Source organism: Takifugu flavidus, chromosome 18 (genome assembly GCF_003711565.1).
Source record: "Takifugu flavidus isolate HTHZ2018 chromosome 18, ASM371156v2, whole genome shotgun sequence".
Lineage (NCBI taxonomy): Eukaryota > Metazoa > Chordata > Actinopteri > Tetraodontiformes > Tetraodontidae > Takifugu > Takifugu flavidus.
The window spans coordinates 1,734,208-1,760,297 of record NC_079537.1 but is presented as its reverse complement, the minus strand read 5'-3'; the positions used below and the strand labels follow the sequence as shown (position 1 = coordinate 1,760,297).

Genomic DNA, 26,090 nt, shown 5'->3' with positions numbered 1-26,090 from the left:
TCATCAATTCCATTATGTTTATCTCAGTAAAATATTGCATGATTACAAAGGACAGAATGTGTTGTGGGGAGCCCGGTGTGTTCAGGTGGTAATTATATAAGGCTCTGCTACATTGATTTAGCTAAAGTCTAATGAAAAAATGTTTTCTTTACATTATCTTGCACTGTTAAAAAATGCTTTACAATACTTTGTTCAAGTGTAGGATGACCAGCAGTATTTCACCACATGCTTTAAAGTGTTATTAATAGCATATTAAATAGATAATATGACCATTTGGGTTAAACTGTTTGTCTTGATATGACTTATCATGAACTGGCACTATGGAATAAGATGGCTGAATGTACGGTCACAGGATGCAATGAGGATCCCACCATGTCGCCTACCGGTGAAGAGCCCACATGCCCCAAGTTCCAGCCCAACATCTTTGACCCCTCCCGTTGCCACGACTGCCTGCGCCAGAAGCACCTGCACTCCGGGGCGAGGGAGAGTGCCGAGGCAACGCCGCAGCAGAAACCCGCAGCAGAACCTGAAAATGGTGTTAAAACTCAAACAGACTCCAAGGTTGGACGAGTCAAAGGGGTGGCGCTGACACCGATCCCATCCCAGGAGGAGGAAAGAGACACCAGCAGCAAGGTAGAAAAGAAAGGAGAGGGGGTGTGTGGAGGTGGGTGCACCTGCAGAGAAAAGGGATTAACTGGATGGGAGGGAGCACCCCGGATCTCAGACATTAAATATTGTGATGATCATCTATATTTTGAAATATCTTCAGGCTTCTATTGAGATGAAGTCGTATAAAAAGTTCAGAGCCTCATCGGCTCCTTCACTACTGTTTTGCGATTATGCATAGAAACGTAAGAAATGGTGCAGCTAAATTTGGAACTGTTGCCTTTCTGTAGTTGGAAAGCGATCACTTCATGCAGATGTAATGAAGTGTGTTGTGACGCTTCAAAATAAGTAACATGCAGTTTTGATTGTGAGACTTGCGTCAGATTAGAAGTAACAGGTTTAGCCTCTTCTGAGATGAAGTGCCGGCTACGCTAAGAAATAGTCATTAATTATTAAAAAGTCATGATCTCTGGTTACAGAGATGTAACCCTAAACAGACTCTGTGTGTGTGTGTGTGTGTGTGTGTGTGTGTGTGTGTGTGTGGTGTGTGTGTGTGTGTGTGGCGGGCTGGGGGGGTGGGGGTACCAAATATGCATTATAGTGGAGCGAGGACATTTTTGGGTATGGCAACATTTTCTCTGGTCCTCAATGAGATGACATGGGTAAGGAGCTATAAGGAGCTACATTAATTTTAATGTATTTCATGTGACTATTGTATATGATATAGATATAGGTAGTACAGTATATAGATCCAGTAAAACTATATGCTTAAAAGAGCACTGGCGTTTTCGATAAGCTCTACGTTGTTTTTATAGCGATGCTTTGACACAGAGTGTCTTGGTGGCCACATGATTGGGTTATCCTAACCTGTCACCCTATCAGGAGGATTCTGACAGTGTGTCGGCAGTGAGCAGCTACTGTGATGTCAGAGGAGGCAGTGTGGATCGTCAGGACACTCCTTTCTGCATCCTGAGCCCCGACTGTGAACTTTATATCTGCGACGGAGACGACGACGACAGCACTGACAGGTGGGCCAGTGTGAAATTGCTTATTTCTCAGGATTTACTGTTGTTTTGTCTCTGTCTTTCCTCCCTTTGCCTTCTGCACTCTCAGTCCTTCACCTTTCATCCTTCTTTCTTCCTTATTCTCTTCCCCTTAGCTGCCTGGAACAGAGCGACTACCAAGAGTCCAGCGGCTCGGGCAGTGCTGAGGACGAATATCTGCCAATTCGTTGCCGTTCAACCAAAGTCGGAATGACCAGATTGGACCCTCCACCCCATAGGCCCAACCCTAGGGGCTGGATGGAAGAAGCTCAGAGCAGAGATGGCTTCAATGGCACATCAGGTACACAAAAGTTGACAACGTATTTTGTTATGTCCTTCGGGGCGTTTCATTAAATCATTAAACCAATTAAAACATCACAAAAAGTCACAAAGTATAAACGCAAATGTAGGGTGAAGCTATGACTAATTGACCCATCCATATCTAGTTACAGCTACAGGTGTTGTTTACGTGGCACTGATGTTTGAGGTTACCTGCCGGGGTGTCACGGAGCAATAATGAGTAATTTTATATCGCTCCGTTTGTGTCCGGAGACCTCCGACAGCTTCACAGTACCCTGTTGCACTCTGATGAGTCTTGCTTCTGCTTCAGCTCCTCCGTCTTTTATCAATCTTTTGTTTCAGGGTTGAGAGAAGACAGAGCAAAACGTGAAAGTGGTTACTTCTCCTTGGGGAGGGCAGCAGGCACCAGTTTGCTCCGCGACAACAACCCATCTGGTCCATTCCGCCATTATGAGAGAGGGCACCGCATCTTCAGCACAGAAAATGTCGAACCAAAGGACACCATCCCTTTCAGAAACCCAAGTCTGGGTGTGGCTTCAGAAAGGCAGAAGATGACTGTTCTCAACGAGGACCTGCTGATGGATGTCCCGTCTCCTGACCTTCATGAGGTCGCCATTGAAGTTGAAGCTCAGGTTGGGCCTCGATCTCCAAGTCCTACTCCATTTAAGATAGCAGAGTCGTTGGCCTCCACTGGTAGGAAAGGCCTCAGTAACTCCTACAATCAAGGAGGCTCTTCTTCTGCCTCTACCTACTGGCATTCAGGGCGTATGGATACCTCAAGGCGTGGATCCCCTCTGCAGTCACGCTCTTCTTCGCCTTCATGTGGAAGCCAACCATTCAGACGCTGTGAGTCTGCTGCTTCCATCGGCAGGCATGGATCTGCCAGTGGAGGGTGGACTCGTGGGTTGGAAATGGGATCTGGAAATTCCCAGAAAGGCGGTCAAAGGACATGTTATGAATCAGGAACCCTTCCAAGAAACTTTAAATCATATGCTGCGGCAACGAAATCCCAGTCGACCACTGTGTCGGACTTCAGGAGTGCTTTGAGAAAAGCAGAAGCAAGTCAGTCGTTGAATGGTTGTACCCGAGATGGTAGAAGCTCATCTCCTTTAAGAAGGGATCGTCACCCTTCAGGCCAAATGTCTCTTCGCAAAACTGAACTCAGTAGCGGTCCCCCAGATGGACACAGGTATGGCAGTCGTGCTTCGTCGCCATCTTGGAAAGCTTCTGGTGGCGAACGTGACGGTTGTGGTTCTTCACCTCAAAGGAGGAACAATTACTCCTCCAGCCAATCCCTCCTTCGTACATCCGAGTCTGTTCTGTCTCTAAGTGGCCATAGTCATCATGGACGCTGTGGTTCCCCTATAAGAGAAGGCTACGATATTGAAAGCCAGGCTCTGCTTCGTAACGAGATGACTCAGAATGGAACAAATGACCAGGAAGATGAGACTCAAACCGTAGCAACATCCAGAAGAAGTATGCCGAGTCATTCTGCGCTCCATAAACGCGCATCAGGCCCTGCAGGCCACTCACGGGATTGGCACAATCAAGGTTCATCTCCTGGAAGGAAAAATGATCAGACTTCAACTCAATTTCAGCTCAGAAGAACAAAGGACAGTAATTCCTTACATGGTGGCACTTCTGGAAGCCGAAGCTCTTCCCCTCTGAGGAGAAGCCACGAAATGCCTTCACAGTTTCGGCTACAGAGCCGCGATAGCAACATTGCAATGTCTATAGGAAAACGCGACAATGCCACTGACCATCGCTTGTTGCATAAAACAGAAGCTAGCCGCTCGCTCAACAGCAAAAATCACAGCAGCCGTAATTCCTCTCCCTCTAGAAAAGGATCCACTGAAGCACCTGGATACTCAGTTCTTAGAAATGCCACCGATGGAGATTCTAGCCATTCATTGAATCGAAAAAACCAATACCAAAATTCAAACTCTGACTCCTATCGCTCATCCTCCTGGCGAGAGTCAGCCCGTTCTCACAGTAGCTCTTCGTTATCTCGTGTTGCTTCGCCCTCCAGACAAGTTACAAATGGAAGCAGAACATCCTCCATCACCAGGGAAACTCGTAGGAGCCCCAATATCACCAGATCTGGGAGACTGGGCCCTGAAGAAAGCAGTCCATCTCGGAGAGACCCACCACCCCGGCGCCAGCGGAGCCCTTCGCCTTCATCGCAGGTCCAAATGCAGCGGCACATCTCTTCCCACAGCTCAGTGGAGTCCTCAGAGTCTGGGCCGCCATTGTTGGGGCCCTCGGGACGCATCAGGGAGGAGTATGTCATGATAGCTGATGTGCCAAAGGTCAAAATTGTCCATCAGAGGGAAGCAGGCAGCCATACAGGGCGGCCTCAGAACCAGCGGCCCTCACAGAGACAGGAACTCTTCAAACCTGCCAGGTCAAGCAGCTTCAAAAATCTTTAGATCGCCTCGTCCAAACTTGACATTCTGATATATCCAAGGTAGTTTTCTATGTCAACTGGACTGGACTGGACTATGTCAACCCCCTTTGTCTGCTGGATCACATGGTGGTGTGTCACCGGGTCTCCTGGAATGGTGTGAATGTTTGGTTTGTTGTTGGAAGGAGTGGAGGACTGCATTGTACGTGGGTGACAGGAAGTGTCTCAGCCCTACACCTCTGTTTAAGGATGGTTTTTCCAATTTGACACGGATGGCTTCCTTGACACCCCTCTCAAACCAGCGGTCTCTCTGGCCAGTATCCGTACTTGGCTGTCCTCGAAGGAGTGCCCACTCTCCTTAGGTGTAGGTGGACTGCTGAGTCCTGACCTGAAGAGGTGGCGTGTCTGTGTTGTGCCATTCTTCTGTGGAGAGGTTGTTTGGTTCCCCAATGTACAGTTCCTTGCATTTCTCCAAAAAAGGGGAGACACCTCAACAGAAACTAGGTGAACGACCCGACCAACAACCCTGCTAACGACTCTAAGGTGACCACCCAGATCATTAGCATGCCAATGGTCCACAGGGGCTATATATTTTCAAGCTCTCTCCCCAGCGAATTCAGAACTGAAGAAGCCTTCTGGATAGAAGGCGAAACGTCTTCAAGAGAAGAAACCCAGTCCAGTTGACATAGAAAACTACCTTGGATATGATGACCTGGATGATTGAGAATCTACACAGACATTTTGACATTCTGATATACCTTTCTGCCATTTTAGCCACTCCCTGAGCAAACATCCCTCCAGAGATTGGGAGGACACAGGGGACGCTGAGTGGCACTACGGTAGCAGTGGATATTTATCACAAACACACTCCTCCACCTCGCTGCAGGTAAGCCGACAGCTGGTTTACTTAACATCTGGTAAAACTCACTTTTATTGTAGCAGCCCTAAAGAAGCTGTGCAAAAACACATCTTATGATCTGTGCTTTGGACATGACGTTGAGCAACTTTTCCCCCCAGCAAATGGGAATGTTTAGTCTTTCATTCTTACCTGGATTAACTTGCTCATGCTCAACCACATCTTCTCTGCAGCGCAAGCCAGAATTGGAAAACCACTTTGCTGTGTTTGTTCATGGCAGAGAGTCTTTCAGTAACAGACTGTTGATTTTCAGAGGCCTGATAGTCCCACAGCAGATGAGGGCAGTTCTGGCAGAGGGAACTACCACAGATCAGGGCAAATGCAGGTACAGTCTCTCCCACAGTGAAAATCATGACTCTCAGGGTTAAATGACAGCTGATTTTTCTGTCGTCATCATTAATGGTTAAGTGAGCTCACAGGGGTTTATTGTAGGTACTTGGAGCCTGCTTCTGTTAGATATTAACCAGACAGGTATGCTTCAGGTATTTCCAAAGACTCTGGTCTGCCATGGCATGTGTTGAAATTCCTGAACTAGATCCAGTGACAACACAGACAGAATTCTGTGAGGGCAGGTGTTCTCTTAGTTGCAATTCATCGGGTATTCTAGGCAGTAAAGTTTAAGTGAATTTGTATCTTATCAAGATAAACTTTTTCACAGGTTTTTGTCCCCACTAAAGAGGAGGGAGTGAGACGTCACTGTAATACTTCCTCCTGCTCTACACTACATAACTTTGAGGGCGTAAAAAAACCCAAACTAAAACAACCAAAAAAAAAACATACATCAATATTATTCGCCGTTTATTTTAGGGAAACGTTGTTCCTCGGCAGGTTCTCTTCGGTTTTGAGGCGGCATCGTGTAGTTTTTTTTTTTAAACGATCTTCGCAGTTCCGCCCAGGAAGTGGCCGAGCAGCAGCAGCGAGTTGCGGGACGGTCGCTACCTACCCGCCGCTCCACGCCAACTTTTCACCATGGCTAAAAAAAACCCTTAGTTTTAGTCGCGTTTAGAAAGTAGGCCTTCTTTCCTCCCCAAATCCGGGCCGAGGAAATATTATGGTCTGTCTAAAGTTATCGTGGGCATGAATGGCGGGGTTACTTCATGTCGTATAACGTCAGAGGATCGCGGTGTAGTTTTTCTTTTTTCTTTTAAAGATCGGCTAAGCTGAAGAATAAGGTTTACAGCAGGAAAGCGTTTACATTTACTTGTCTTTTGCCTTTGTTTGCCTCTCTGGATCCTGTTATCATGACGGTAAGTTGCACCTTGACAGTTTCCTCCCCCGCCAATGCTTCCTGAATTTTAAATAGCTGTTATAATGAGTGTGGCTAAGCTAGCCTTCACTTTAGCTTCTGTGTTTGTTTTCTTTTACGAAAAAGCTCTTCTAACCTTTACATCCAACCGGCCCTTGTCAAAAGCTGAAATTTGTGCGTGTATGTACAATTGACGTGGCTTTGCAGGCAGGTGTTGCTTCCATTTGTTTAGCAGATGCTGCAACAAGAAGAGCCAGTAGATGTTAGCTGGTCTCTGCTATATAGAAGTAAAAACCAAACCAAAAAAAACCCTCTGAATTGAGCTACTGTCAGTGTTTTTGATATTTAAACCTAGGAAGCAGGTGCAAAAGAGCCTTTTGTAAACAATGCTTAGAATGCTTTTGCAAAAGGGGACATCCATCTGTTGACTGTATGAGCTCTTAAGGTCATAAACAGATGACCTAAATATGTTTTTACTAACATCTGCTCCCCACATCCTATTCAAGTGACAAAATTTAATTGGGATGTGTCACGGCTGAGTTTGGAGGAAGAACTTTGTCAGTGTTTTATATTGCAGCTTTAAAACTCCTGTGTGAAGAGGCCATCTCAGTATTGTGATCTAGAATTTCTTGTTTGGCATCATATTCGCTCATGATTTAAGTGAATTTTCAAGCACCTTAATGTTGATCCATCCTCAGGTTCCTGTTATTAACCTGTGCTGACCTTTAAGAACTAAAAGACATGAGTGACGTGGATGCACCGGCGTGTACAGAGCAAAATAGGGTTGTGCTAAAGGGGCCGTTACAGTTGACAGAACAGGCAGAGAACAAATTTTAAAAAAGTGCAAACAGAGGGAACAGCAGGGCTGGAAAAGCGAGCAGTGTCACATGGAGATAGGTGTGATGGGAGTGGGATGATGAATTGACAAGGAGCTGCACAAGTGAGGAGCGAACACAGTGAGAGAGAGATAAGCAGGCAGGAATGTACGCTCGAGGGGGGCTCCCTTATCTAAATTTGGGATCACGGCGTTTGAAGGTACCAACTGTTGAGTGTGTTCTGCTCTTGTTGTCATCAGCTCACCACAGTTTGACAAGTTTCTTTTTTTTTAACACTTTTCAGATATTTTGTGCCCTCTTGAACTGGTTCCTGCTAGTTTTTACATCTGCTTTAGAGTTCTAATGTTCTGTGACGTTCATCTGCTTTACGATGGCGTTTATGATGCTTAGTCGGTAAACTGCTTGGGTCTTGTTCTTGTATCGTTTTTGCCAGCACAGTTTATCTTCATCCTCCAGGACTGCGATGATTCTTTCTTCGGGATTTGGATTGTCTACGTTTGAGCATGTGTTGCAGCATTTTCTGTCTCTGTTACACAATAATCCACCCACAGTGTGATCTAATTGGGCTCACCTCATTAGTAATACCCTCTAAATCTTAATCTGCAGCCTGTTTAATCTGTAATTAAAACTAAATAATATGATTTTAAATGTAAGCCAATAAAAGGAACGCTACTTGCCTAAGTCCATGATTCTATGGTTATTCTAAACTTGAATTATTATCTTTTAAACGAATAAGAGTTTACATTCTTATGAAAGTCTGTGTGTGCTGCGCAAACAGATTATAAAGAATTAGGTCTCAAAGTACAAAAATCAACATTAACCTTTAACAAATCTGCTGGTTTGAGTTTGCGTGCACAGAAAAGCCTGTTTTTTCCTAAACTTAGGAACTGACTTGTGACTAGACTAGAACTGTGATGATGTGTACTCTTTGCTTCGCAGCCTGACCTCCTGAACTTCAAGAAGGGATGGATGTCCAAACTGGACGACAATGGAGAGGTACAGCAGGCCGAGACGTCCCGTTTCTGTCTCTCCTGTCGCTTTTCGTGAAGCCGGAGTCTGTCTTAAGTGAAAGAAATACTGCTACAAATGCAAACTTGGTCCTAGACGTAACACTGTAGGCTTGAGATGAAACCTTGCGCTGCTGAATCTGCCGTTTCCCTGCAGTGGAAGAAGCACTGGTTCGTTCTGTCTGATGCTGGACTGAAGTATTACCGAGACTCCAGTGCAGAGGAGGTAAATTCAGTTGTCATTTTGACACTTTCTGACAACCAAAGCATGTGCAGACATCTACGCATTTGTCAGAAAGACGGGAAACGAGTCGCATTTGTGTGCAGAAAGATGACCTGGACGGAGAGATCGACCTAAAATCCTGTGTGAGGGTGTCTGAGTTCGATGTGGAGAAGAACTACGGCTTTCAGATACAGGTCGGTGTTTGCTGATGTAGCTCAGCGCTTCTCACCTTCTCGCAGAAGAAAACATGATTTAAAATATTTATACAAAGAGTGCTGTCAGACATTTGCACTGTGAACCCCTAAGAAATGATACTTGACCAGGGGAGAACATTTTATCCTTCTACTGTAAACAGACCTCTCAGTTTCCCCTCCTTTTTTAACCTATTATCATGACTCAGATGTGTTACAACCTCATCCAAATGTTTACTCTTTTGGGATCCGTCTCTAAGCTTGAAGCTCTTTTCCCTCCTCTCTTTTGTTGTGCAGACGCAGGAGGCTGCGTTCACTCTGTCTGCCATGACGGCCGGGATCAGGCGGAACTGGATAGAAGTTTTGAAGAAGTGCATCCGGCCGAGCAGCTCTCCTGACCTCACACAGTAATTTACAGCTTCGCAATTTAAATTAGTCGCGTCATGTGTCAATCTGACTAATAGTCTTTAAATAGGACGTGCTTGTATTTATTGTAACCATTGTCTGAAAGCTCCTTGCAAATCCGAAGTCTGGTCTGGTTTTCAGGAAGTTTCGAAATATTTACAACAGCCATCAGGTCCTCTTAAACAACATCAGACATCTGTCTGTCTGTTTCTCGTTCTCTCTGTTTCTCTTTCTCTCTTCCCATTTCTCTAATAAAAGCCAGGGATATTGATAAAGTCTTATTCACCTCTGACTCAACAAGGCTCACTATAACCCTTAGTTGTTCCAGGCATTAGTGCAAGTTTATTGACGTTAAACGTCCAAAATGATTGTCTGATTGAGTTGAGCTGTTATTTCATCTCCCGCTCTTACTCCCGAAGGCCACAGCTGATCTGGAAGCAGAGCAACAACTTGGCCTGCAAAACTTTATTCATACTGAAACTTAAGCAACTGAAGTATTTAGAAATGTCTGCTTTCCCTCCAAATAGTTTTTGAAGTGCTTTTCGTTGCAAGAGCATGTTTGCTCCCATCCCTGAGGTCTGGTTTTGGAGTGTTATGCACGCACGCACACACACACACACACACACACACACACACACACACACACACACACACAGCTCAGATCTCTTACTCAGCGTTGGCCCTGGAGTTTCATTCAGTGTGTTTTGGCTGCTGCAGACGAATCAGTGCTTCGTTTATTGCTCAGGGTGTCCCGATGTCATCATGAGTCACCAGCAGCTGGTCTGTGAACATTCGCTTTGAGGATTGCTTTACGTTGTCAGAACAAAAGATTATATTTTGTATCATATTGCTGTATTTATTTATATTAGATTTTGTCTTCACTCTGTAGATTACCCGACAGCAGCAGCGACAAGGAAAACTCCCACTCTCGCTTTATGCTGCCTTCGCATCGGCATTTATCACATCGTGCCGGCATTCAGCCGGATCCTCCAACATCTGCCCCCCCTGCTCTACGAGGGTTCGACTATGTTGAGCTGTCCCCCGTTCCCGCCTCATCCAGCCTCCTGCCAACCAGTCGGAGAGAAGCCGGAGAAGGGCAGGGCAGGGAGCACAGCCAGTGGCAGGAGGAGCAGAACGCGACCAGCCAATGGGAGGCCTTGTTGTCCAGGAAGGGCACAGGTGCTGGGTCGAACCAAAGGATCTGTGCGGAGGAGGAAATAGAGAAGAAGTGGGCGGAATTTGAAACCATGCCATTAAAGGAGATGAGCTCCAGGCCAGCAGTGGGATCGTGGACTACCAAACAGTCAGCCAATGAGGCGCTGCAGAGGGAGGTAGTGTGTGGAGATGTTTTCCCAATTTGCATATAGAGATAAAATGCAAATTAAACCTTCATCTGCCTGGATGAAGGAAACCTTTCCTCTTCCTGCATGCTCATAGCTCATATTTCTGTCGCGCCTCAGCACTGTTTTCCTTTTGACATAATGAATTCATTTAGAAATAAAATAAAACAAAAAATGGGCGTTTGTAGGGAAACACTGCTGAAAAGCTTAACTGGTTTGTCAGTGTGATGTGATTGTTTGGCTTGTTTGGTTTGAACCATCTTTGCACTCAAGTGGGCTGTTTAGTGTATAATTTGCTTTAAAAGTTTGTCACATGACCATTATTATTTTAGACTATGTTGCCCCAGATCGGTGGTCATGTATCGACATTCAGTTATGTATCATTTTTAAACTCCACAGACTTGTTCACAAGTGGCAGCTCCCCGTTCATGTTGCCCTAATTCAATCAATAATCCACTGTCTCTCCATCTGTGTAGCTCAGTGGGCTTTACCTCCCTCTGTCCCTTCACAGGTGGCGTCACTGAGGCAGCAGCTGGAGGAACTTCAAGGCCGGAGAGGGGGGGGTGGGAGGGGAGGAGGAGATGGCACAAGTGCAAGGGGAGGCTGTGGGCCTGAGGCCCCCTGCAGCCGCAGCCTGGCAGCCATGGAGCACGCGCAGCGGCAGGCACTGGAGGAGCTGCAGAGGCAACACGAGCGCCAGATGAAGGAGGTGGAAAATGAGAAGAACAGGCTGCTGCTGGAGGAGACCCAGGACACCACACGAGGTCAGCACATCCCACTGTCGGCAACGTAACAGAACGCCACAGCATCAAATGAAATCTTCATTTGAGGCGAAGACATCATCAAGACCATCTGTCAGATGTTGTTTGAGGTCACCATTTTAGATCGTTTTCACCTATCAGCATTGTGTTGATTGGCTTTTTATATACTTCAGTTACTCAAAAAGATAAATGTACAATTAGATCTCTAAAACTGTCAAAAATGGACCGACCAAATGTTTGGAGAGTGCCTCATGCTGCGTCATATTTCGGTTTTTGCTCTTCAGCTATTTCACACTGATGCGATTTGTGTTTCAGTGATCGAGGCCTTGAAGAAGAACCACAAAGAGGAGCTGGAGAGAGAGTTGGAGAAGGTCAGAAGGCTCAGCGGTGGGGGAACGGATGCACAGGCGCTCCAGCAAAAGTAAGTGTCAGTGTCGTAGCATAACTAGGGCCACTATTGAAAGCATAACTGTTGATTATAAATCTTTAAATTAGTGCGTCGTAGCGGTTTGAGATTAGACAATAGATGGCGGCACCCTGGCCCAGAGTGTAAGACACCAGACACATTAACAGATGTCTTGTGTCTCACACAGAAAGGCAGAATTTATGGACTCTGCAGCTCCTGGTTCTCTTGTCTAAGCAGAGGCCATTCCTGCCGCAGCTGCTGGGTCCTGTTGGGTGTTTAAGGAATGCAGAAGGATTTGGCCACGGATTAGCTTCCTTTTTTAGGTGCACAAAAACCTTTGACACAACACTGTCTCAGTGGCTGCCACTGGAACCTCCACTGTGGGGGCCATCTGTACTGCCTGTCTGTTATTCCTCCTATGCAGCTATTGCTCAGAATTCCAATCCACAATTTGTCTTGGTCTTTTTATTGTTTGCTGTTGTTTTGCTGCTGTTTGCTGAAAGACACTGACACTTTTAAGCCTCACAGTTCGGTACACAAAAATGTGTCACTGCAGGGCGGAGAGTCAGGCCCTACACAGAGAACTGGCTGGACTGTCTGAGCGCTACTCTCAGAAATGTCTGGAGCTGAACCGAGCGGAGCAAAACAACGCTGAGAGGGAACGGGAGATCTGCCGCAAGGAGAGAGACTTGGAACAGCTGAGGAAAGAAAACCAGGTGAGTTAAGCGCATCAGCTGATGAAAGACTGGAATACGGCGTATTAACGGGCTGTTTACTGTGTTTGTACCCCCGCCCCCGCAGGACTTAAAGGCCCGCCTAAAAGATGAGATGAGTCGTGTGCAGTCTGCACTCACAGATCAGCGCTCAGAGGCCAACAAAGACAGGACTTGCTGTGAACTGGAGGTAACCGTCCGTATGCATGAACACACATGCCGTGAAAGCAGGAAGGAAGAGAATACTTGCTGCATCACTCGCGCCTCGCAGCACAGAGGCTTGTTTTTGCAAGAGTCAGGCCAGATAAGGTGTCTCGTTGATAAAGGTTTGCTGCTCCTCCGACAGTGTGTCTTTTGGTTTGAAAAAAAAACATATAAAAAGTATATTGATGTTCACTTTATGGGGTAAACCCTGCTAGTAAATGGTTGAACCCCCTTTTTGCTTCCAGAACTGCCTTAGTTCTTCATGGCAGACCATCTAGGAGGTGTTGGAAACAATCCTCAGAGATTTTGGTCCATTTTGTTGGCATGATAGCATGAAGCAGTTGTTGTTCTTAAGCAAGGTACACAGATAAAGATAATGGGGCAGCTTTTGTCCCAATTTCCCCCCTTCCCAGCCAAGGACGGCAAACACCGGGGTGTCTTAGGTCTTATAAAATTAACCTGAGGTCTGAGGTGTGTTAAAAGAGAATTTGTTCTAATTGGCTCCAAAAATGTTTGGGGCCGACAATCTCCATGAATTGTCAGTGAGGAGGAGGAGGGAGCTGTCTGAGGGACAAGGAAACAGGCGTAAATATAAACAAGCATGTTAGCGCTGCCTCCAGGATTTTCTCCTCAATCTTTTCTTTTTTTGATGAGATTCATGGTCGGTGGTGGGACAGGATGATGATGTGTGTGGTCCGCTGTATTGTCCTTATGCATGTTCCCAGCCTGGTCTTCTGCTGCTGCAGCCCATTGTCTTCAAGGTTTGACGTGTTGTGCATTCAGAGATGCTATTCTACATTCCCTGGTTGTATTAAGTGATTATTTGAGTTACCTGTCTTCCTATGATCTGTCTGCTCATTCTCCTCGGACATCAATATTTTTGTTCACACCTGCCACTCACTGGGTATTGTCTCATTTTGGAACCATTCTGTAGAAACCCTAGAGATGATTGTGTGTGCAAATCCCAACATTTTCTGAATTACTCAGGCCAGTCCATCTGGCATCAACAATCTCAATGTCATCAATGTCATTTAAATCGCTGTTCTACCCCATTTTGATGCTCGGTTTGAACTTCAGTCAAGTCGTCTCTACGTGCCTGATTGGCTGAGTATCTAGTTGTGTAGACAATCAAAGGAATATGTGAACCTTGTAAAATGCCTGGTGTGTATATGTTTCAAGAACAGTAGAATATTGTCTTTAATATGCACTTATTCATCTCAGCCATTACCCTTTTTCTTTTAGGTTCTTCTCAGGATGAAAGAAAATGAAATTGAGTATTTGCACAAAGAGATCAGCTGCCTAAGGAATGAGCTGCAGTTTCTTAACACGGTACGGGTGTGTGTGTGTGTGTGGTGTGGGGGGGGGGTTGTTCTGTGAAGCTGACTTTCTCGGATAAATACCACGGAATGTTTATTCTCATTAAACCCTGGAAACATTCAGCAACTGGAGTCCAAGGATTATCCGATGTTCCAGCGTTTTAATTAAACATGTCTGCCGTTCTCTGATCTGCAGGAGAAACACATGGCATGTGAACGATACACAGAAATCCAGGAGGAGCTGAGCGGCATGAAAGGCCGGAGCGAGCGAGAGATTCAGAACTTGAAGGAGCATTTGAGCCTGGCCATGGCTGCCCTGCAGGAGGGGCAGAAGCTGGGCAACAGCCTGGACCACTGAGACAGCGAAGCTCTCGTTCGTCCTGCGGGTTTTTATCTTTCACTGATGTCTGGATCACAGGGACTGGATCACAGAGATGTACGCAGAAGCAAAGGCCACGACTGCTGGACTTGTACAGTTCTGATTATGTGGGGACCATAATAGTGCCTTAGATCTTAATCATCCTGTCATGAAACCATGTAAACTAGCCATTAGCTGAGTTTCGGCATTACACTGGGCCTCATTTGAGTTAGGAAAGTGCACTTTTGGATTTTATCATTCAGTTCACCTACTTTTAGTGTGAGTGCAATTGTTGGGTCTTAAAACTGGATTATTTGTTTTTATCTGGTCGTGAAGTGTTCATGCTGTGATCTTATGTCGGATAAAGCAGCGCTCCACAGTTACAGACTTTTTTACTCAAATAGCATATGTTTCTGTAGAAATGGGAGCTAATAATTTACTGTAGTTATCTTTTTACCTGGAAACTGTACTTATGTTTTTCTGTGTTTTTAATATAGATTTATGATGGTTTCTGGAATATTTTGGATTTGTTCTGGACAAGGCGGTATACATTTCTTTTTCCCAACAGGCTGATTTTCATATTGATCTGATTGTCCTGAAATACATTCCTACTCATCTCTTTGAATGAATGTTGTCTCGCCTTAGTGTCTTTATTTTTTACAGTGGCTGAAAAGCAGGAACTCTTAAGCCTTCATTCACCTCAATTGATATTTTGTGCCTCCACCACTAACATTGGTGTTAGATGGTGTTAAATATTGAGCCAATTTTTTTTATTGACCATACAAATTCTGATTTTAGAGTTATTTAATGAACTATAAATCCTGTTCTGTCTTTGTAAATTGTATGCAGTTTTACAATCAATAAAAAAATGTCATGCTTGTAATGGTTGTGTGCACATGGACCTGAACATTTTTAAACACAGGTTCCTGTGTTTTGGCCCTGTAGTCTGTTCAATTTCATGGCATATTTAAAAAATAATTGCAATTACATTTCAGAAGGCACGAAAATATTTGCCTCAAAGCTTAATCTTTTGCAGGATTTACAACATTTCTTCCGAATGTTTCATGTTGGTGCATCGCTGCATTTGTGTGGCTGGTGCACGTAGCTTGAAGTATCCTGTCGTGACCCCGGTCCTCCATCAGGCGGCGCTACATCGGCACCAGTGAAGAAGTGACACCGGAAGTCGTGAAGCGTTCAGCAGTCATGGCGTCTTCTGCGACGGCTCGAGCGGCTGTCAGCGCTGCTAAAGTCGTCAAACCAATACTTAGTCGTGACGTGGATGAAGCAAAACGTAGGGCTCGGGAACTGTACCGAGCCTGGTATCGAGAGATCCCAAACACGGGTAGGCTGGACCTCTGTAATGGGTATAAAGTGATTAAAACCGCCGAGAGCTTCAAGGTCGCGTATCGAGAGGTTCAGTCTAAATACCTGAATAACTGCGAACACAATAACAAACCTAGGAAATACTGTGGACACCGTCTGTTCTCTATTGCTAGATAGTTTATGTTCCTGTTGACATAGCTGTATAAAAGTAAGCATTGGTATCCATCAACACCAACGATGAAGCTAGATTTAGAAATCATCAGGTGCAATGTTTTGGTTCGTGCGCGACGCTCGAGAATTCATTCTTATCGTGTTTAGCCAGCATCTGAAGAATTTAATAATTAGTTTTACTGAATTAGACTTTAGATGTTGTGAGTTATGTAAAATTATCTGGGAATTTCTCCGTTTCAGGGCCAAATACCTGGATGTTGAGAAGTTGACAATTTGAAAACATTGAGGAGAGATTTAATAAAGTCAAACAAACTCAATAATATCAGTAACATCCAGATATTTGCCCCTGAAACGGAGAAATTCCCTTACAATTTTACACGAATGTCAGTACAGTGACACTACTTTGTCGTCCTTTGGCTAGTTTCATTGTTCCAGTTGGACATCACAACGCGCCAAGGAAGAGAGAAAGTCAGGGAGATGTTCGACAAAAACAAGCACGTCACTGACCCCCGTGTCATCGATATGTTAGTCATCAAGGTGAGACCACCGCTTTCTTTAGTCATTAAGTATCGGTGGCAATGCCACGTTCTTACACATGTCCTGTCTCATTCCCAGGGTAAAATGGAACTCCAGGAAACGATCAACGTTTGGAAGCAAAAAACTCACGTCATGCGCTACTTTGGAGAGACCTCGGAACCACGTCCCACTGACTTCCTGTCCAAATTCTACCAGGGACATGACCCTTAACCTGCATAACTTGTGGCTTCACCTGTAACTCCTCTTTGCTTGTGACCAGTGTGGCAGATGTTCTATACTGTAAATACACATCTAACACTTATTTATAGTTGTGTCTTTTATTTATGGGAAATGTAGTTAATCAGTTAAACTCTATTCAAAGCACGTGGTCCATAGCATCATAAATTAAGCTCTTCTTAAGGGAGTTTAACATGGCTTTAGGTTACGCCATTATTTTCCTTTTTAAAATGCTCATCCTAATCATCTTGGTGGTTCCCTTTATGAGACATTAGACCTTCAAATCACGACAGTATTTTCACATCAGCAATTAAGTGCAGGCAAAAATTCAGTTGTTCCCTTTATTACGACTTGTGTAGTGCATGCAGATACAGTACAGTTGGTGACATAAAACAAACCCCGAATCTTAACTTGAAAACACAACTAGACCCCAGAAATATGGTTCTGTGATCCAAAGTTCACAGACTGATGTCAAAGATGGAAGAAAGTAACCTGTAAAGGAGAGAAAAAGCTTCAGGAGTAACTACAGACCGAATTTCAGCCCCTCCGATGCTCGCACATCCAAAAGGGGCACTTGGAGTGCAGATTTCAAACAGGTGATACCTGGCAACCAGGAGGCCCCTCACAACCCTCCCGCTTCAGTCGTCGTCGTCGTCGTCCTCGGGCACGAAGATGTCGTGCTCTTCCAGCAGTGCCGCAAAATTCTTGCTGATCAGAGTCCCCACATACAAGAAGGGCAGCACTACCAGAGCAATCCTGAAGAGGCCGAAGGGGGTCTGCCTCCACATCACCACAGAAACAGCCGCATTAGACCACGTCACGCAGCGGTACACGTCTAAAGACAGATGGTGAGCTGCTGGAACTAATCATCTTTCTGGACCTTCCACCTCCAAACATTTACACCGACACCACGGTCACTCACCTTCTTCGGTTTGGGCAGAATAGCGCCGGAGGAAGAGCACACGGCGGTCCGGGCCGGTGTCACGGTCCTCCCGGGCCCGGACGCGCTGGTTGTAAACGGGGAGGTGTTTCTGAGCTCCGACAATCTGGTCAGAACACCGAGCGCCGAAGCCGCCATGGTGACAATGTTCGGTTTTTCTTAGTTGTTTTTGCGTGTGTGTTTTTTTTTTTGACGCAGCAACGATGCGGAAATCGAGTGATGGTGCTCGTCTCAACAGCGCCACCCAGCGGCACCGCAGACTCATTACATGCAGGTAGATCGCGCTCAAAGACGAAGTACGTTTCCTCAAGATGTTCTTTATTTCTGGAAACGCCACTTTAAAGTTCGCTCCCACTCATTTTTACTGTTATATGGACTTTTGTTGACCTTCTTGTTAATATAGTCCATATTTTTGATTACCAGTTTCCAGGTAAATTGAAAGAACAGAACCATACTGTTTTATCTTGATATTTTAAAGAAGCCCATTAAATGTTAGAGGTTAATAACTTTTATTTTCTACTTTTGATGATCATTTATACATGAATTGACCTAAACAAAATGTACAATATGTTACAGCTAATTTGATACAAGGATGTGAACCAAAGTATTTTTTATTAATTCATTTAGAATAAAGTTTAATAACATTGGTCAGCAAAGGATACGACTTCAGGTAGTATAGTCTTCTTTAAACAGAGATGATGTTCTCTCCTTGTGTGGAAGCATTCCGGATAAACTGTGGGACATTAAATGCAACAGAACATCTCCATGTTTTATTAAATGCGCGCGTTTACCTGAAATTCCATCTAAACATACCTGCAGTGATGGAAAAAACATCGATGAAATAAACAACACATGAACACAAAAGCTGATTTTCATCCAATTTTAATTTACTAAGTTCCAATTAACATCAAATATGTACCAGTCCAAGTATTCCAGAATTTAAATAATCATTTAAAACTGACAAAAAAAGAAACCCAACAATAACTTATATCAAAAAAATAATGTACAATATATTTACAAGATAGGTGAGGATCACCGAGATCTCTTTTGAAGCCTTCAGGAGAAAAATGCAATCGACTGAACAATTACGCCTTAAAAATTCACTGGCTTTAAATATGTTCTGTGAATATGTTTTGTGATCTCGTAAACATCTGCCATGTTCACTCATCACGATTATTATGTCTCCCTCTTTGTGATCCTCATCTTCTGGCAGCAAATCCAAGCTCTCAGTCAAACAGTTATTTACACACTGTAGCTAGACATAATCCAAAATCTCTAATCTCTCTCTCACACACCCACACACACCCACACACACACAGCAGTGACCTTCAGAATTATTGGTGTACGCAGGGGGATCTGCCAGGCCTCGTGTGTCACGTTTGACACCTAAAAACTGCTAAAATAACAACAAAATTCCAGCGTTTCTGTGCAATCATGACCTGTCATGACCAATTTCATAGAACTTACCCAGCAAAAAAGATCAGTGCAAGTATTTTTCCACGCACCACCTCAGGCGTCTGACTATTCTTTAGCCTAATTTTGTGTCCTTAAGCAGCACATTTCAGATTATTCATTGTTCTGCTTCACGTCCCGTGTAGATGTTTGTAGAGAACTGAGACGTGACATATATTTGTCATCAAGTTAGCAAGGAAAACCAGCAGTGCACCTTTTATTGTTCTATTGCCTCTTTGATGGGAGGGATCCCAATGAGGGCGAGGGTGTTTAGAGTTTTAGGAACTACGTTTCACTTAGGAGAAATCATCATCATCTAAAAGGAAAAAAATCAATCATAATTTACTTTCCATTGTCAAAACATAACAAACAAAAAAGATACAAACAATACCGAGTGCACAGGTTGTTTTTAAAGACAAGTTTCTCAAGTACCTTAAATAAAAAGCTGCGCTCCTGAACTGCACAGTCCAAGTCTCTCCAGTGGCTTTGTTGTGCAGATCTTCCCATTTTTCCCGTTCCTGGTCCTCCGATTTTCCGATTCAGCCGACTGCGTTAAATCACTACACAAAGCACCACATAAAAGCGGGATTCAAAACAAACGCACCTCGTTTAAATATGAGGGATTCACCCTCAGCTCACCTGGTGTTTAAAGGTCAAACGCCTGAAGAACCTGTTGGCTTCAAACTCGTCAGCTTGGACGAGCTGACCCGTCGTGTTGCTCTCCTGCAGTCTGACCAGTCGTCCTTTGGCGACAGCAGCCCTGAGGCTCATGCTTGTCACCATCCACGCCCCAGGTCGAGACTCAGGCGTGGGCCGCAAGGATACAACCATGTAGGTGGCGTCTTTCTGCCGGTCCTGGTAGCTCACTTTCAGAACGTAGAACAGAGGTAAGTGCATGTTTTTCATTAATAATAATCATTAATTAATAATCTCCTCATTAATATTTTTGCTTCTTATATATATTTTATTGTTCTTGTTTTTCCTTCCTTATTTTCTGTCCCATTGTGTTTTTGAGGACAAACTTGCTTTGATGTTACTATTGCCTTATTGATTTTGGATCTTATGTTGTTAACATCAACCTGCTGAAGGGAGCAAAGACAGAAGTTAGCCCTTGGCTATAATCTTGCACATTTACATGTATACTGTATGTTCATTAATATGTGTTGTCCCTATTTTAAATAAATAAACAAACTCGAACGTTTCCCCCTCCCCGTCGCTGGAACACAGTGGCTGAATTTACCTGCAGAGGAGACCGCAGTGTCTGTGGTGTTCATGAGCTCCACGAGGATTGTGGGATATGCAGGGTAGAACAGGAAAAGCTTTCTTATGAGCGGCTCCCCCTCGGCGACGCCCGGCGCCACCTACAGTGGTTGTCGTTCATGTGAGTGGCACATTAACATTTCCACTCGGACACTTTAACGCGGTCTCTGAGGCAGTCTCACCGTTGCCTTGGAAACACTCTTCTGTACTCTGATTGGTTCGCTGGCCCAGAAGAGGACAGCTGATTGGCCCGCTGAGGTGGCGACCGCCGATGCGTCCAAACGGACGCGGGGACACACGAACTCTGCCTCCCAGAGAAGACGTCCACTTGCGCCGTCGACAACCTGCGCCTGTGAGAGATGCTCCCTCAAGAACAGTTCTGGGTTTTCTTTATGCCTTCGCCGTGAACGCAGTTTTTGTTTTACCTTCATGATTCCATTTGCAGAACTCTGGATAAAAAGATCTAGGACGCCGTCGTCATTGAAGTGTCCGGGAGCTGGTTGGCTGCGACACATTAAGTAACATCCAGCAGGATTCATTTTACATTCTTTTTTTTTCACAGCTGATAAATTTACATGCGGCCACACTAAGCCAACATCAAAGTCCAGGTTATTTGGTGTTTCGGTGCTGCGTAGGGCTCCAAACCTGTGAATGGGACCTGCGTTGAATGTCCATTCCTTGCGCATGTCCTTGTGCTTCAGCACTGACAGCTTCCTGGTTGTGTACACCAGCACCCAGTCGCTTCTGCTGGAGTTCAGGTTGGAGACGACGTCCAGGCTGTTGTGACTGTTTCCAAAACCAGCCACGAGAGGGAACATCAAGTCCACAGGCTGAACTCCCCTGAAAAGGAGAAGAGATATCCTTGACTTATATTTTTGGGAACTGTCTAATAAACCAGGGAATTAATCATGACCTGCCTATTAAAAACACAGGTAGCCTTAGACATGTGCAAAGATTCTAGCAGGTTTGAGTCCTTTCGTCTAGCAGGTTTCCACACAACAACGCTGTGTTGCAATTCCCAGGACGTACCTGTTAATGTTTATAAAGGAGGAATTGGACTTCTTGAGCCCCTCCAGGACGGGGTCTTTCCTCCATAGGGACTGACTGACGGGCTTTTGACCAGTGGCACCCAAGTAAATATCGCACAGCGAGATGGCCTCGATATTTCCTGATAAAAATAAAAGACTGATAAAAAAGTTGTAATGTGACTGTAGCCTTCGTAACAGGGGGCAGAGGGTTAAAAGTGAGGACAGAAACTATGTTTGACCTCATTTTTTGATGATCAAATGTCTACTTTGACCCTTGAACTGTTTTCCATGGAGCACGGCTCTCTGCAAGCACGTGTGCGCACTGATTAAATATTAAGGTCTATTGCTTGTGTCTGACACACATTACATTAGAGCACTAATATGGGGACAAGAGACATTCAACAGCCCTCTTTAGTTCACCATGACAGTAAAACGACCTTCCACCACTCAATGTTTGAGTTTCTTACCAAGTCCAAACAGGATGTAATATGCTCCTTGTTGCGTCTCGTGGAGCAAAGGCCCGATCAGCTTTCCCTGCGCGGTGACATTGAAAGACAGAGGACGCCCCAGCTTCATCCCCGTCAGCCCAGAGATCATTGACAGGGACAGATCTGAAGCCTAAAATCAGCAATGATCTATCATTCCATAAGCGTTTACACCAGACTATCACTCACAGCTTCATTTACATCCAGGAAATACTGTAGAAGTAACGACAGGTTTAAATATCTAACAGCAGCTGGATGATCAATGCAAACGTTACCTTATCTGCAGGCAGGGTGGCTACCAGAAGATCCGGGACCGAATCTCCCTCGAGGTCTGGAAGTAAGACTGCCTGTGACTCGATGTCCTTCAGCAGGACTGGCCATAAAGTCTTCCCTGGGGGGTAGCAGGAAGTGTGTTAGGGTTAGCTGGTGTGCGTAGGAGGGTTGCTTTCTCACCTGTTGTTCCGTTGATTGCTGTGATCGTGGACCTGCTGATGAGGAGGACCACAGGTGACAGCTGACTGGGGTACTGCAGACCGGACTGAATGTAAATCACAGGGGCCGGCATGACCTTTCTCCACAGCACATGGCCGCCTGCTGCAGACAGCGCTACCACACTGTAGACTGGGTTAAAGACGCAAACCAGTCAGCCTCCACAACCGTTTACACCCAAGCTCCTCTTTTCAAAGAGTTTCTCGCACACCTTTGTTGCCTTGTGTGGGATGCGTGTCGTTGGTCTCTTCGGTAACGCCAAGAATCATGTCTTGCATTGAGTCGCCATCGACGTCCCACAGCGCCAGCGGGGGTGAGGCGATACCTAGGCAGAAGCAGACGTGAGGATTAAAGAGTTCTGCGGTGCTGACCTGAAGGAACAGGAAGAATGGGAGGACAAGAATGTCCCAAGGCCAAAACCAAGGAATCAGGCCTTCAGCAACTATACAATGTTGCGATTTTCTTAACAAAAAACCAAGATTGAGTCAACCTAAGAGTAAAAGGTAGGTGGTGGAATGGTTGTCTCAATCATATAAAGGTCGATAGTCTCCAGTCAACCAAACCTGCACGAGTTGAGACTGGAAAACCGACACAAGCACAGGAATAACTTGCAAACTCCACAGCCAGAATCTAATCAAGAGCATTCCTACTACGATGAGCCCTGGTGATTCTGATCAAACAATTAACCCAAAGCTAAAACTAAAGAGGGGACAGAACTCACGAAACAGGACCATTTAAAAGACATTTTAAAAGTCCACAGCGCTTCAGAGTGAAGATTTTAATTTTTATTTTCTCCTTGTTTTCACATCATCTATATTGGAATGGTGGGGGAATTAGTAGATTTATATAGAACTGATTCATAATGCTGAGATCTTTGCCTGTCAGATGAGACCAGACTAATACAAGAGGTTTGCTCTCATCTGGACCCAACAATTAGAGTGGGGGGTGAATAATGGAGCATGTTGGGCAGAGCCAGAGTCGCCCTCCTCTGTAATTACACTTATTTGTGGAGAAACTAGTGATGTCTAGACAGAGACTCCCAGGAGGTCTATATAAAGTGTCCGTCCGTCTGTATTAAGTGTAACAGAGCAAAGTTCTCAATCACTCAGACGCATTAAAAGCATGTAAATCCCAACGCAGCCATGCAGGTATGTGCGTCTGACGTGTGGTCGTACCTCCTGCTGCTCCCAGAGCTTGCTCCCACTGCCGCCTGCTCTGCAGTTTGGCGTTCTGACACGGGATGAGAAACGCCGAAAGCAGCACGGTCAGGGCGGCGCAGAACAGGGGCACAAGGAAAAGCGCGCTTCGGAGAGCCCTCTTTGTCCTCTTCCTCTTCTCCTCGGCATCGGTGCCATGAACCGCTACCCCTGTGCCCCCCAGAGGGCCGGGTCCTCCTCCGTCGTCCCCCGCCCTATCCCGTCCCGAGTGCCTGTGGCCCCAGTACTGCTTGCCTATCCCTGGTTGTCTTTCCCTCCATTCGTCCTCCTCTTCCTCGTCATCTGGTGCCTCGCCTCGAGCACCCACGTGTCTTCCCGATCTGCTACCCAGAAGCTTCGAAGAGCCTGAGCCAGGGCGGCTGTCTCTGCCGAGGCCGTTTCTGGGATAGTTGAGGACGAGGTCATCCTCCTCGCTCTCGTCCTCACTGTCAGCTTGAGTGAGGGGGTCATACTCCCCGAGGTCCGGGCCCTTCTTCCCTGCACAAACACACAGATTGTAGATAAGAATCGGTGGTCCTGTGGAGCAACACAGGACTGAAGCCTGTGATCTGATTTGAAATGCTGCATCATGTTTCCCTGATAGTGAAACTCATTAGTTATTCACTAATCTAGTGATGGGAGTTTCACATCCGTTAAAGGAGTCGGATCTTTTGGCCAGGACACAGTGGCAGAAACACACCTGAGCACTTGAAGTGCAGGTACTGGCAGGTGAATATGAAATGGACAGTCGTGATGCATCAGTTTACGTGAGCTTTTCTTTCTCCTCTTATGAATCTGTGGCTGCTTCAAGTGTGCCTGGCTGAATTACGCCAACGTGAGACCCGCCCTTGTGCAGAGGAGTGGGCTCGTTCAAAGCTCAAGCCAGTGAAGCGACCCTTTAGATGTCTGTGACCATGAGAAAGAGACAAACTGGAGCCCTCTGCAATCAGTGAGACGAGTCTAGAGAGATTTACATGCATAGAATATTCAAATCCAGCTTTGTCCATGAGTGCAACAATTAGGATTAGTGTGATCTGTGTGTTCACTGACTAGAGGAGATGTCTGATTGAAACAATTTAAAGAAATGATGAATAAAATGAAGTCAAACGTTCACCACAAAAGACATGTGTTGCAGTTAATTGCAGGCTGATCAAACACGACTTATTAATACATATTCTGTGATACAACCTTTGCAATTGTGTATAAGTAGGACAGGTATTAGCAACCCTAACTTTGATCAATTGCCTTGACAGTGTCCTTAACCATGCCTTTGACTCCTAGACCAGTTAGAACTTCTTCTATAGAGAACATTCTCCAGATTCCACTGCACAGGCAAAGGAATGAAGCGTGTGATAGTTTTGGCATGAACTGATCATCTGGAACACTGTGTATTATCCATTTGCCATTGTGTATTCGTTATCATTGTGCAGCAGGAAGATACAGAAGCACTGGTCAGACGGGTCCTGGAAGTGAGCTTAACGTTCAGCCGTGCACAAATCTGATACTATATCTTAACCTTTGCCACATGCCATGCAGACGACTTTTAAGGTGTTTATACAAAAGAGGTAAAAGGTGTCACAGACTAAAAGAATATTGGCAATGGGGGGAAAGGAGTCTTAACCATAATTTTATAAATTGTAACATATATTTGGTGATCATAAATACGTTGTTTTTTAAAAAATTCCCATGCTTCATCTTTTTCTGGAAAAAATATATGCTTTCTTTTCGCGTAGAAAGATGGTACCATATAACCCCAAACCCTCACTGATTATGAAAACTAGTTAAAACCTTTGATTCCGATATTAAAAATAATTTTACATACAAACAGTCAATATGCTGTTGATACAGCTCTGTCTCATACGGACATGCGCATATATGTCGCCACGCATAGATAACGTATCATTCTTGTTATACATTATTTTCTCTCAATGGTTAACTCACATGTGCACGGCTCAAACTACACAGTATTACGACATTTATAAACAAAACCACGTATATACGTATGACACATTATATGGTCAAACAACACACGGAGGACGACATCGGGTAATGCAAGAGAAAAAGGAGCCTCGTAGATGTTAGAAATTCATCTGTCAAACTGTCCCGTTGGTGTATTTGAGGCTGGCTTGTCCGTGAAGAGCATCTTACCGGGCAGTTTGAGGGCACGGGACAGCGCAGCAGCCATTGAATCCTCTTCTTCCCAACGGCTCAGTCAGGCAGCGCGGTCGGGTAGCGGTGATGAGCAGCAGCTTGCAGTCAGAAACCCAGCAGGTTGGATCTGCCGAAATGCATCATGGAACTTGTGGTTTTAGCTGTGGCGTTCATCGCCCGCGTCGTCTTGTGTTTAACCAAACTCCGGCTTTGTTGTCGGCTATACTCGGCTTTTTGGATGTTGTTTTTGTTGTTTACCGCACCATAAGCTCTTTATAGGTAAACTGCTAAGCTTGTTTTGTCTTCAACAGTTAGAGGGGTCGGGGCAGGTCCTAGTCCCGCAAGGCATCTCGCAAAGTAGGCGAGTCACCCAGCAGGCAGACCTGTGCCCTTTCAAAAATTGATCTCGTAAGTGCAACGAGGACACGGGCGTCACCCCGCATCGTTATTTTCCTTACTCATCAGTTTAAGGCATGACCAATCAATCGTCGAAGACGCAAGTACAAATAGTCTGCAGGCATTCTCTAAGATGGTGCTCAGTGATTTTTACCGCAAAACCTATGTCAG

At 45.2% G+C, this 26,090-nt stretch overlaps 4 protein-coding genes and 1 non-coding gene across 11 annotated transcripts; 2 read left to right on the top strand and 3 right to left on the bottom strand.

Annotated features, from left to right (window-relative positions):
• Window positions 1-3,616: 3,616 nt before the first annotated feature.
• On the top strand, window positions 3,617-15,158 carry triobpb (TRIO and F-actin binding protein b). Of its 3 annotated transcripts, XM_057014108.1 has the most exons (14): window positions 3,617-4,353; window positions 5,128-5,239; window positions 5,523-5,594; window positions 8,291-8,347; window positions 8,516-8,584; window positions 8,686-8,775; window positions 9,070-9,179; window positions 10,067-10,508; window positions 11,029-11,281; window positions 11,594-11,699; window positions 12,241-12,400; window positions 12,486-12,587; window positions 13,844-13,930; window positions 14,114-15,158. In XM_057014108.1, the coding sequence occupies exons 1-14, from the start codon at window positions 3,632-3,634 to the stop codon at window positions 14,273-14,275; spliced, it is 2,544 nt and encodes an 847-aa protein (XP_056870088.1). In that variant the 5' UTR covers window positions 3,617-3,631; the 3' UTR covers window positions 14,276-15,158. The 3 variants fall into 3 exon arrangements, 2 of the variants coding, with proteins under 2 accessions (XP_056870088.1, XP_056870089.1); XR_008947010.1 differs by lacking the exons at window positions 12,486-12,587; window positions 13,844-13,930; window positions 14,114-15,158 and adding an exon at window positions 11,872-12,007 and having other exon boundaries at window positions 12,241-12,387; XM_057014109.1 differs by lacking the exons at window positions 3,617-4,353; window positions 5,128-5,239; window positions 5,523-5,594 and adding an exon at window positions 6,182-6,516.
• Window positions 15,159-15,435: 277 nt separating this feature from the next.
• ndufa6 (NADH:ubiquinone oxidoreductase subunit A6) lies at window positions 15,436-16,607 on the top strand. Its single transcript, XM_057014114.1, has 3 exons — window positions 15,436-15,617; window positions 16,191-16,306; window positions 16,385-16,607. The coding sequence occupies exons 1-3, from the start codon at window positions 15,479-15,481 to the stop codon at window positions 16,514-16,516; spliced, it is 387 nt and encodes a 128-aa protein (XP_056870094.1). The 5' UTR covers window positions 15,436-15,478; the 3' UTR covers window positions 16,517-16,607.
• Window positions 16,608-16,849: 242 nt separating this feature from the next.
• Window positions 16,850-17,713, bottom strand: LOC130514508 (essential MCU regulator, mitochondrial-like). 2 transcript variants are annotated; one of them, XM_057014115.1, is made up of 3 exons: window positions 17,445-17,713; window positions 17,126-17,302; window positions 16,850-17,014 (listed from the first exon to the last, which is right to left on the bottom strand). In XM_057014115.1, the coding sequence occupies exons 1-3, from the start codon at window positions 17,598-17,600 to the stop codon at window positions 16,994-16,996; spliced, it is 354 nt and encodes a 117-aa protein (XP_056870095.1). In that variant the 5' UTR covers window positions 17,601-17,713; the 3' UTR covers window positions 16,850-16,993. The 2 variants fall into 2 exon arrangements, with proteins under 2 accessions (XP_056870095.1, XP_056870096.1); XM_057014116.1 differs by having other exon boundaries at window positions 17,126-17,298; window positions 17,445-17,706.
• A 241-nt stretch (window positions 17,714-17,954) lies between these two features.
• On the bottom strand, window positions 17,955-25,995 carry fam234b (family with sequence similarity 234 member B). 4 transcript variants are annotated; one of them, XR_008947012.1, is made up of 14 exons: window positions 25,521-25,993; window positions 23,352-23,870; window positions 22,388-22,501; window positions 22,141-22,308; window positions 21,963-22,078; window positions 21,670-21,820; window positions 21,204-21,342; window positions 20,820-21,014; window positions 20,600-20,678; window positions 20,357-20,524; window positions 20,155-20,275; window positions 19,554-19,780; window positions 19,347-19,474; window positions 17,955-18,195 (listed from the first exon to the last, which is right to left on the bottom strand). XR_008947012.1 is itself a non-coding variant. In XM_057014111.1 (13 exons), exons 1-13 carry the CDS (start codon window positions 25,555-25,557, stop codon window positions 19,472-19,474), a joined length of 2,037 nt encoding a protein of 678 aa, XP_056870091.1. In that variant the 5' UTR covers window positions 25,558-25,993; the 3' UTR covers window positions 18,329-19,471. The 4 variants fall into 4 exon arrangements, 2 of the variants coding, with proteins under 2 accessions (XP_056870091.1, XP_056870090.1); XR_008947011.1 differs by lacking the exon at window positions 17,955-18,195 and adding an exon at window positions 18,329-19,230; XM_057014111.1 differs by lacking the exon at window positions 17,955-18,195 and having other exon boundaries at window positions 18,329-19,474.
• LOC130515604 (U12 minor spliceosomal RNA) lies at window positions 25,846-25,998 on the bottom strand. Its single transcript, XR_008947220.1, has one exon. It is a non-coding gene; the product is annotated as a U12 minor spliceosomal RNA (small nuclear RNA).
• Window positions 25,999-26,090: the final 92 nt, after the last annotated feature.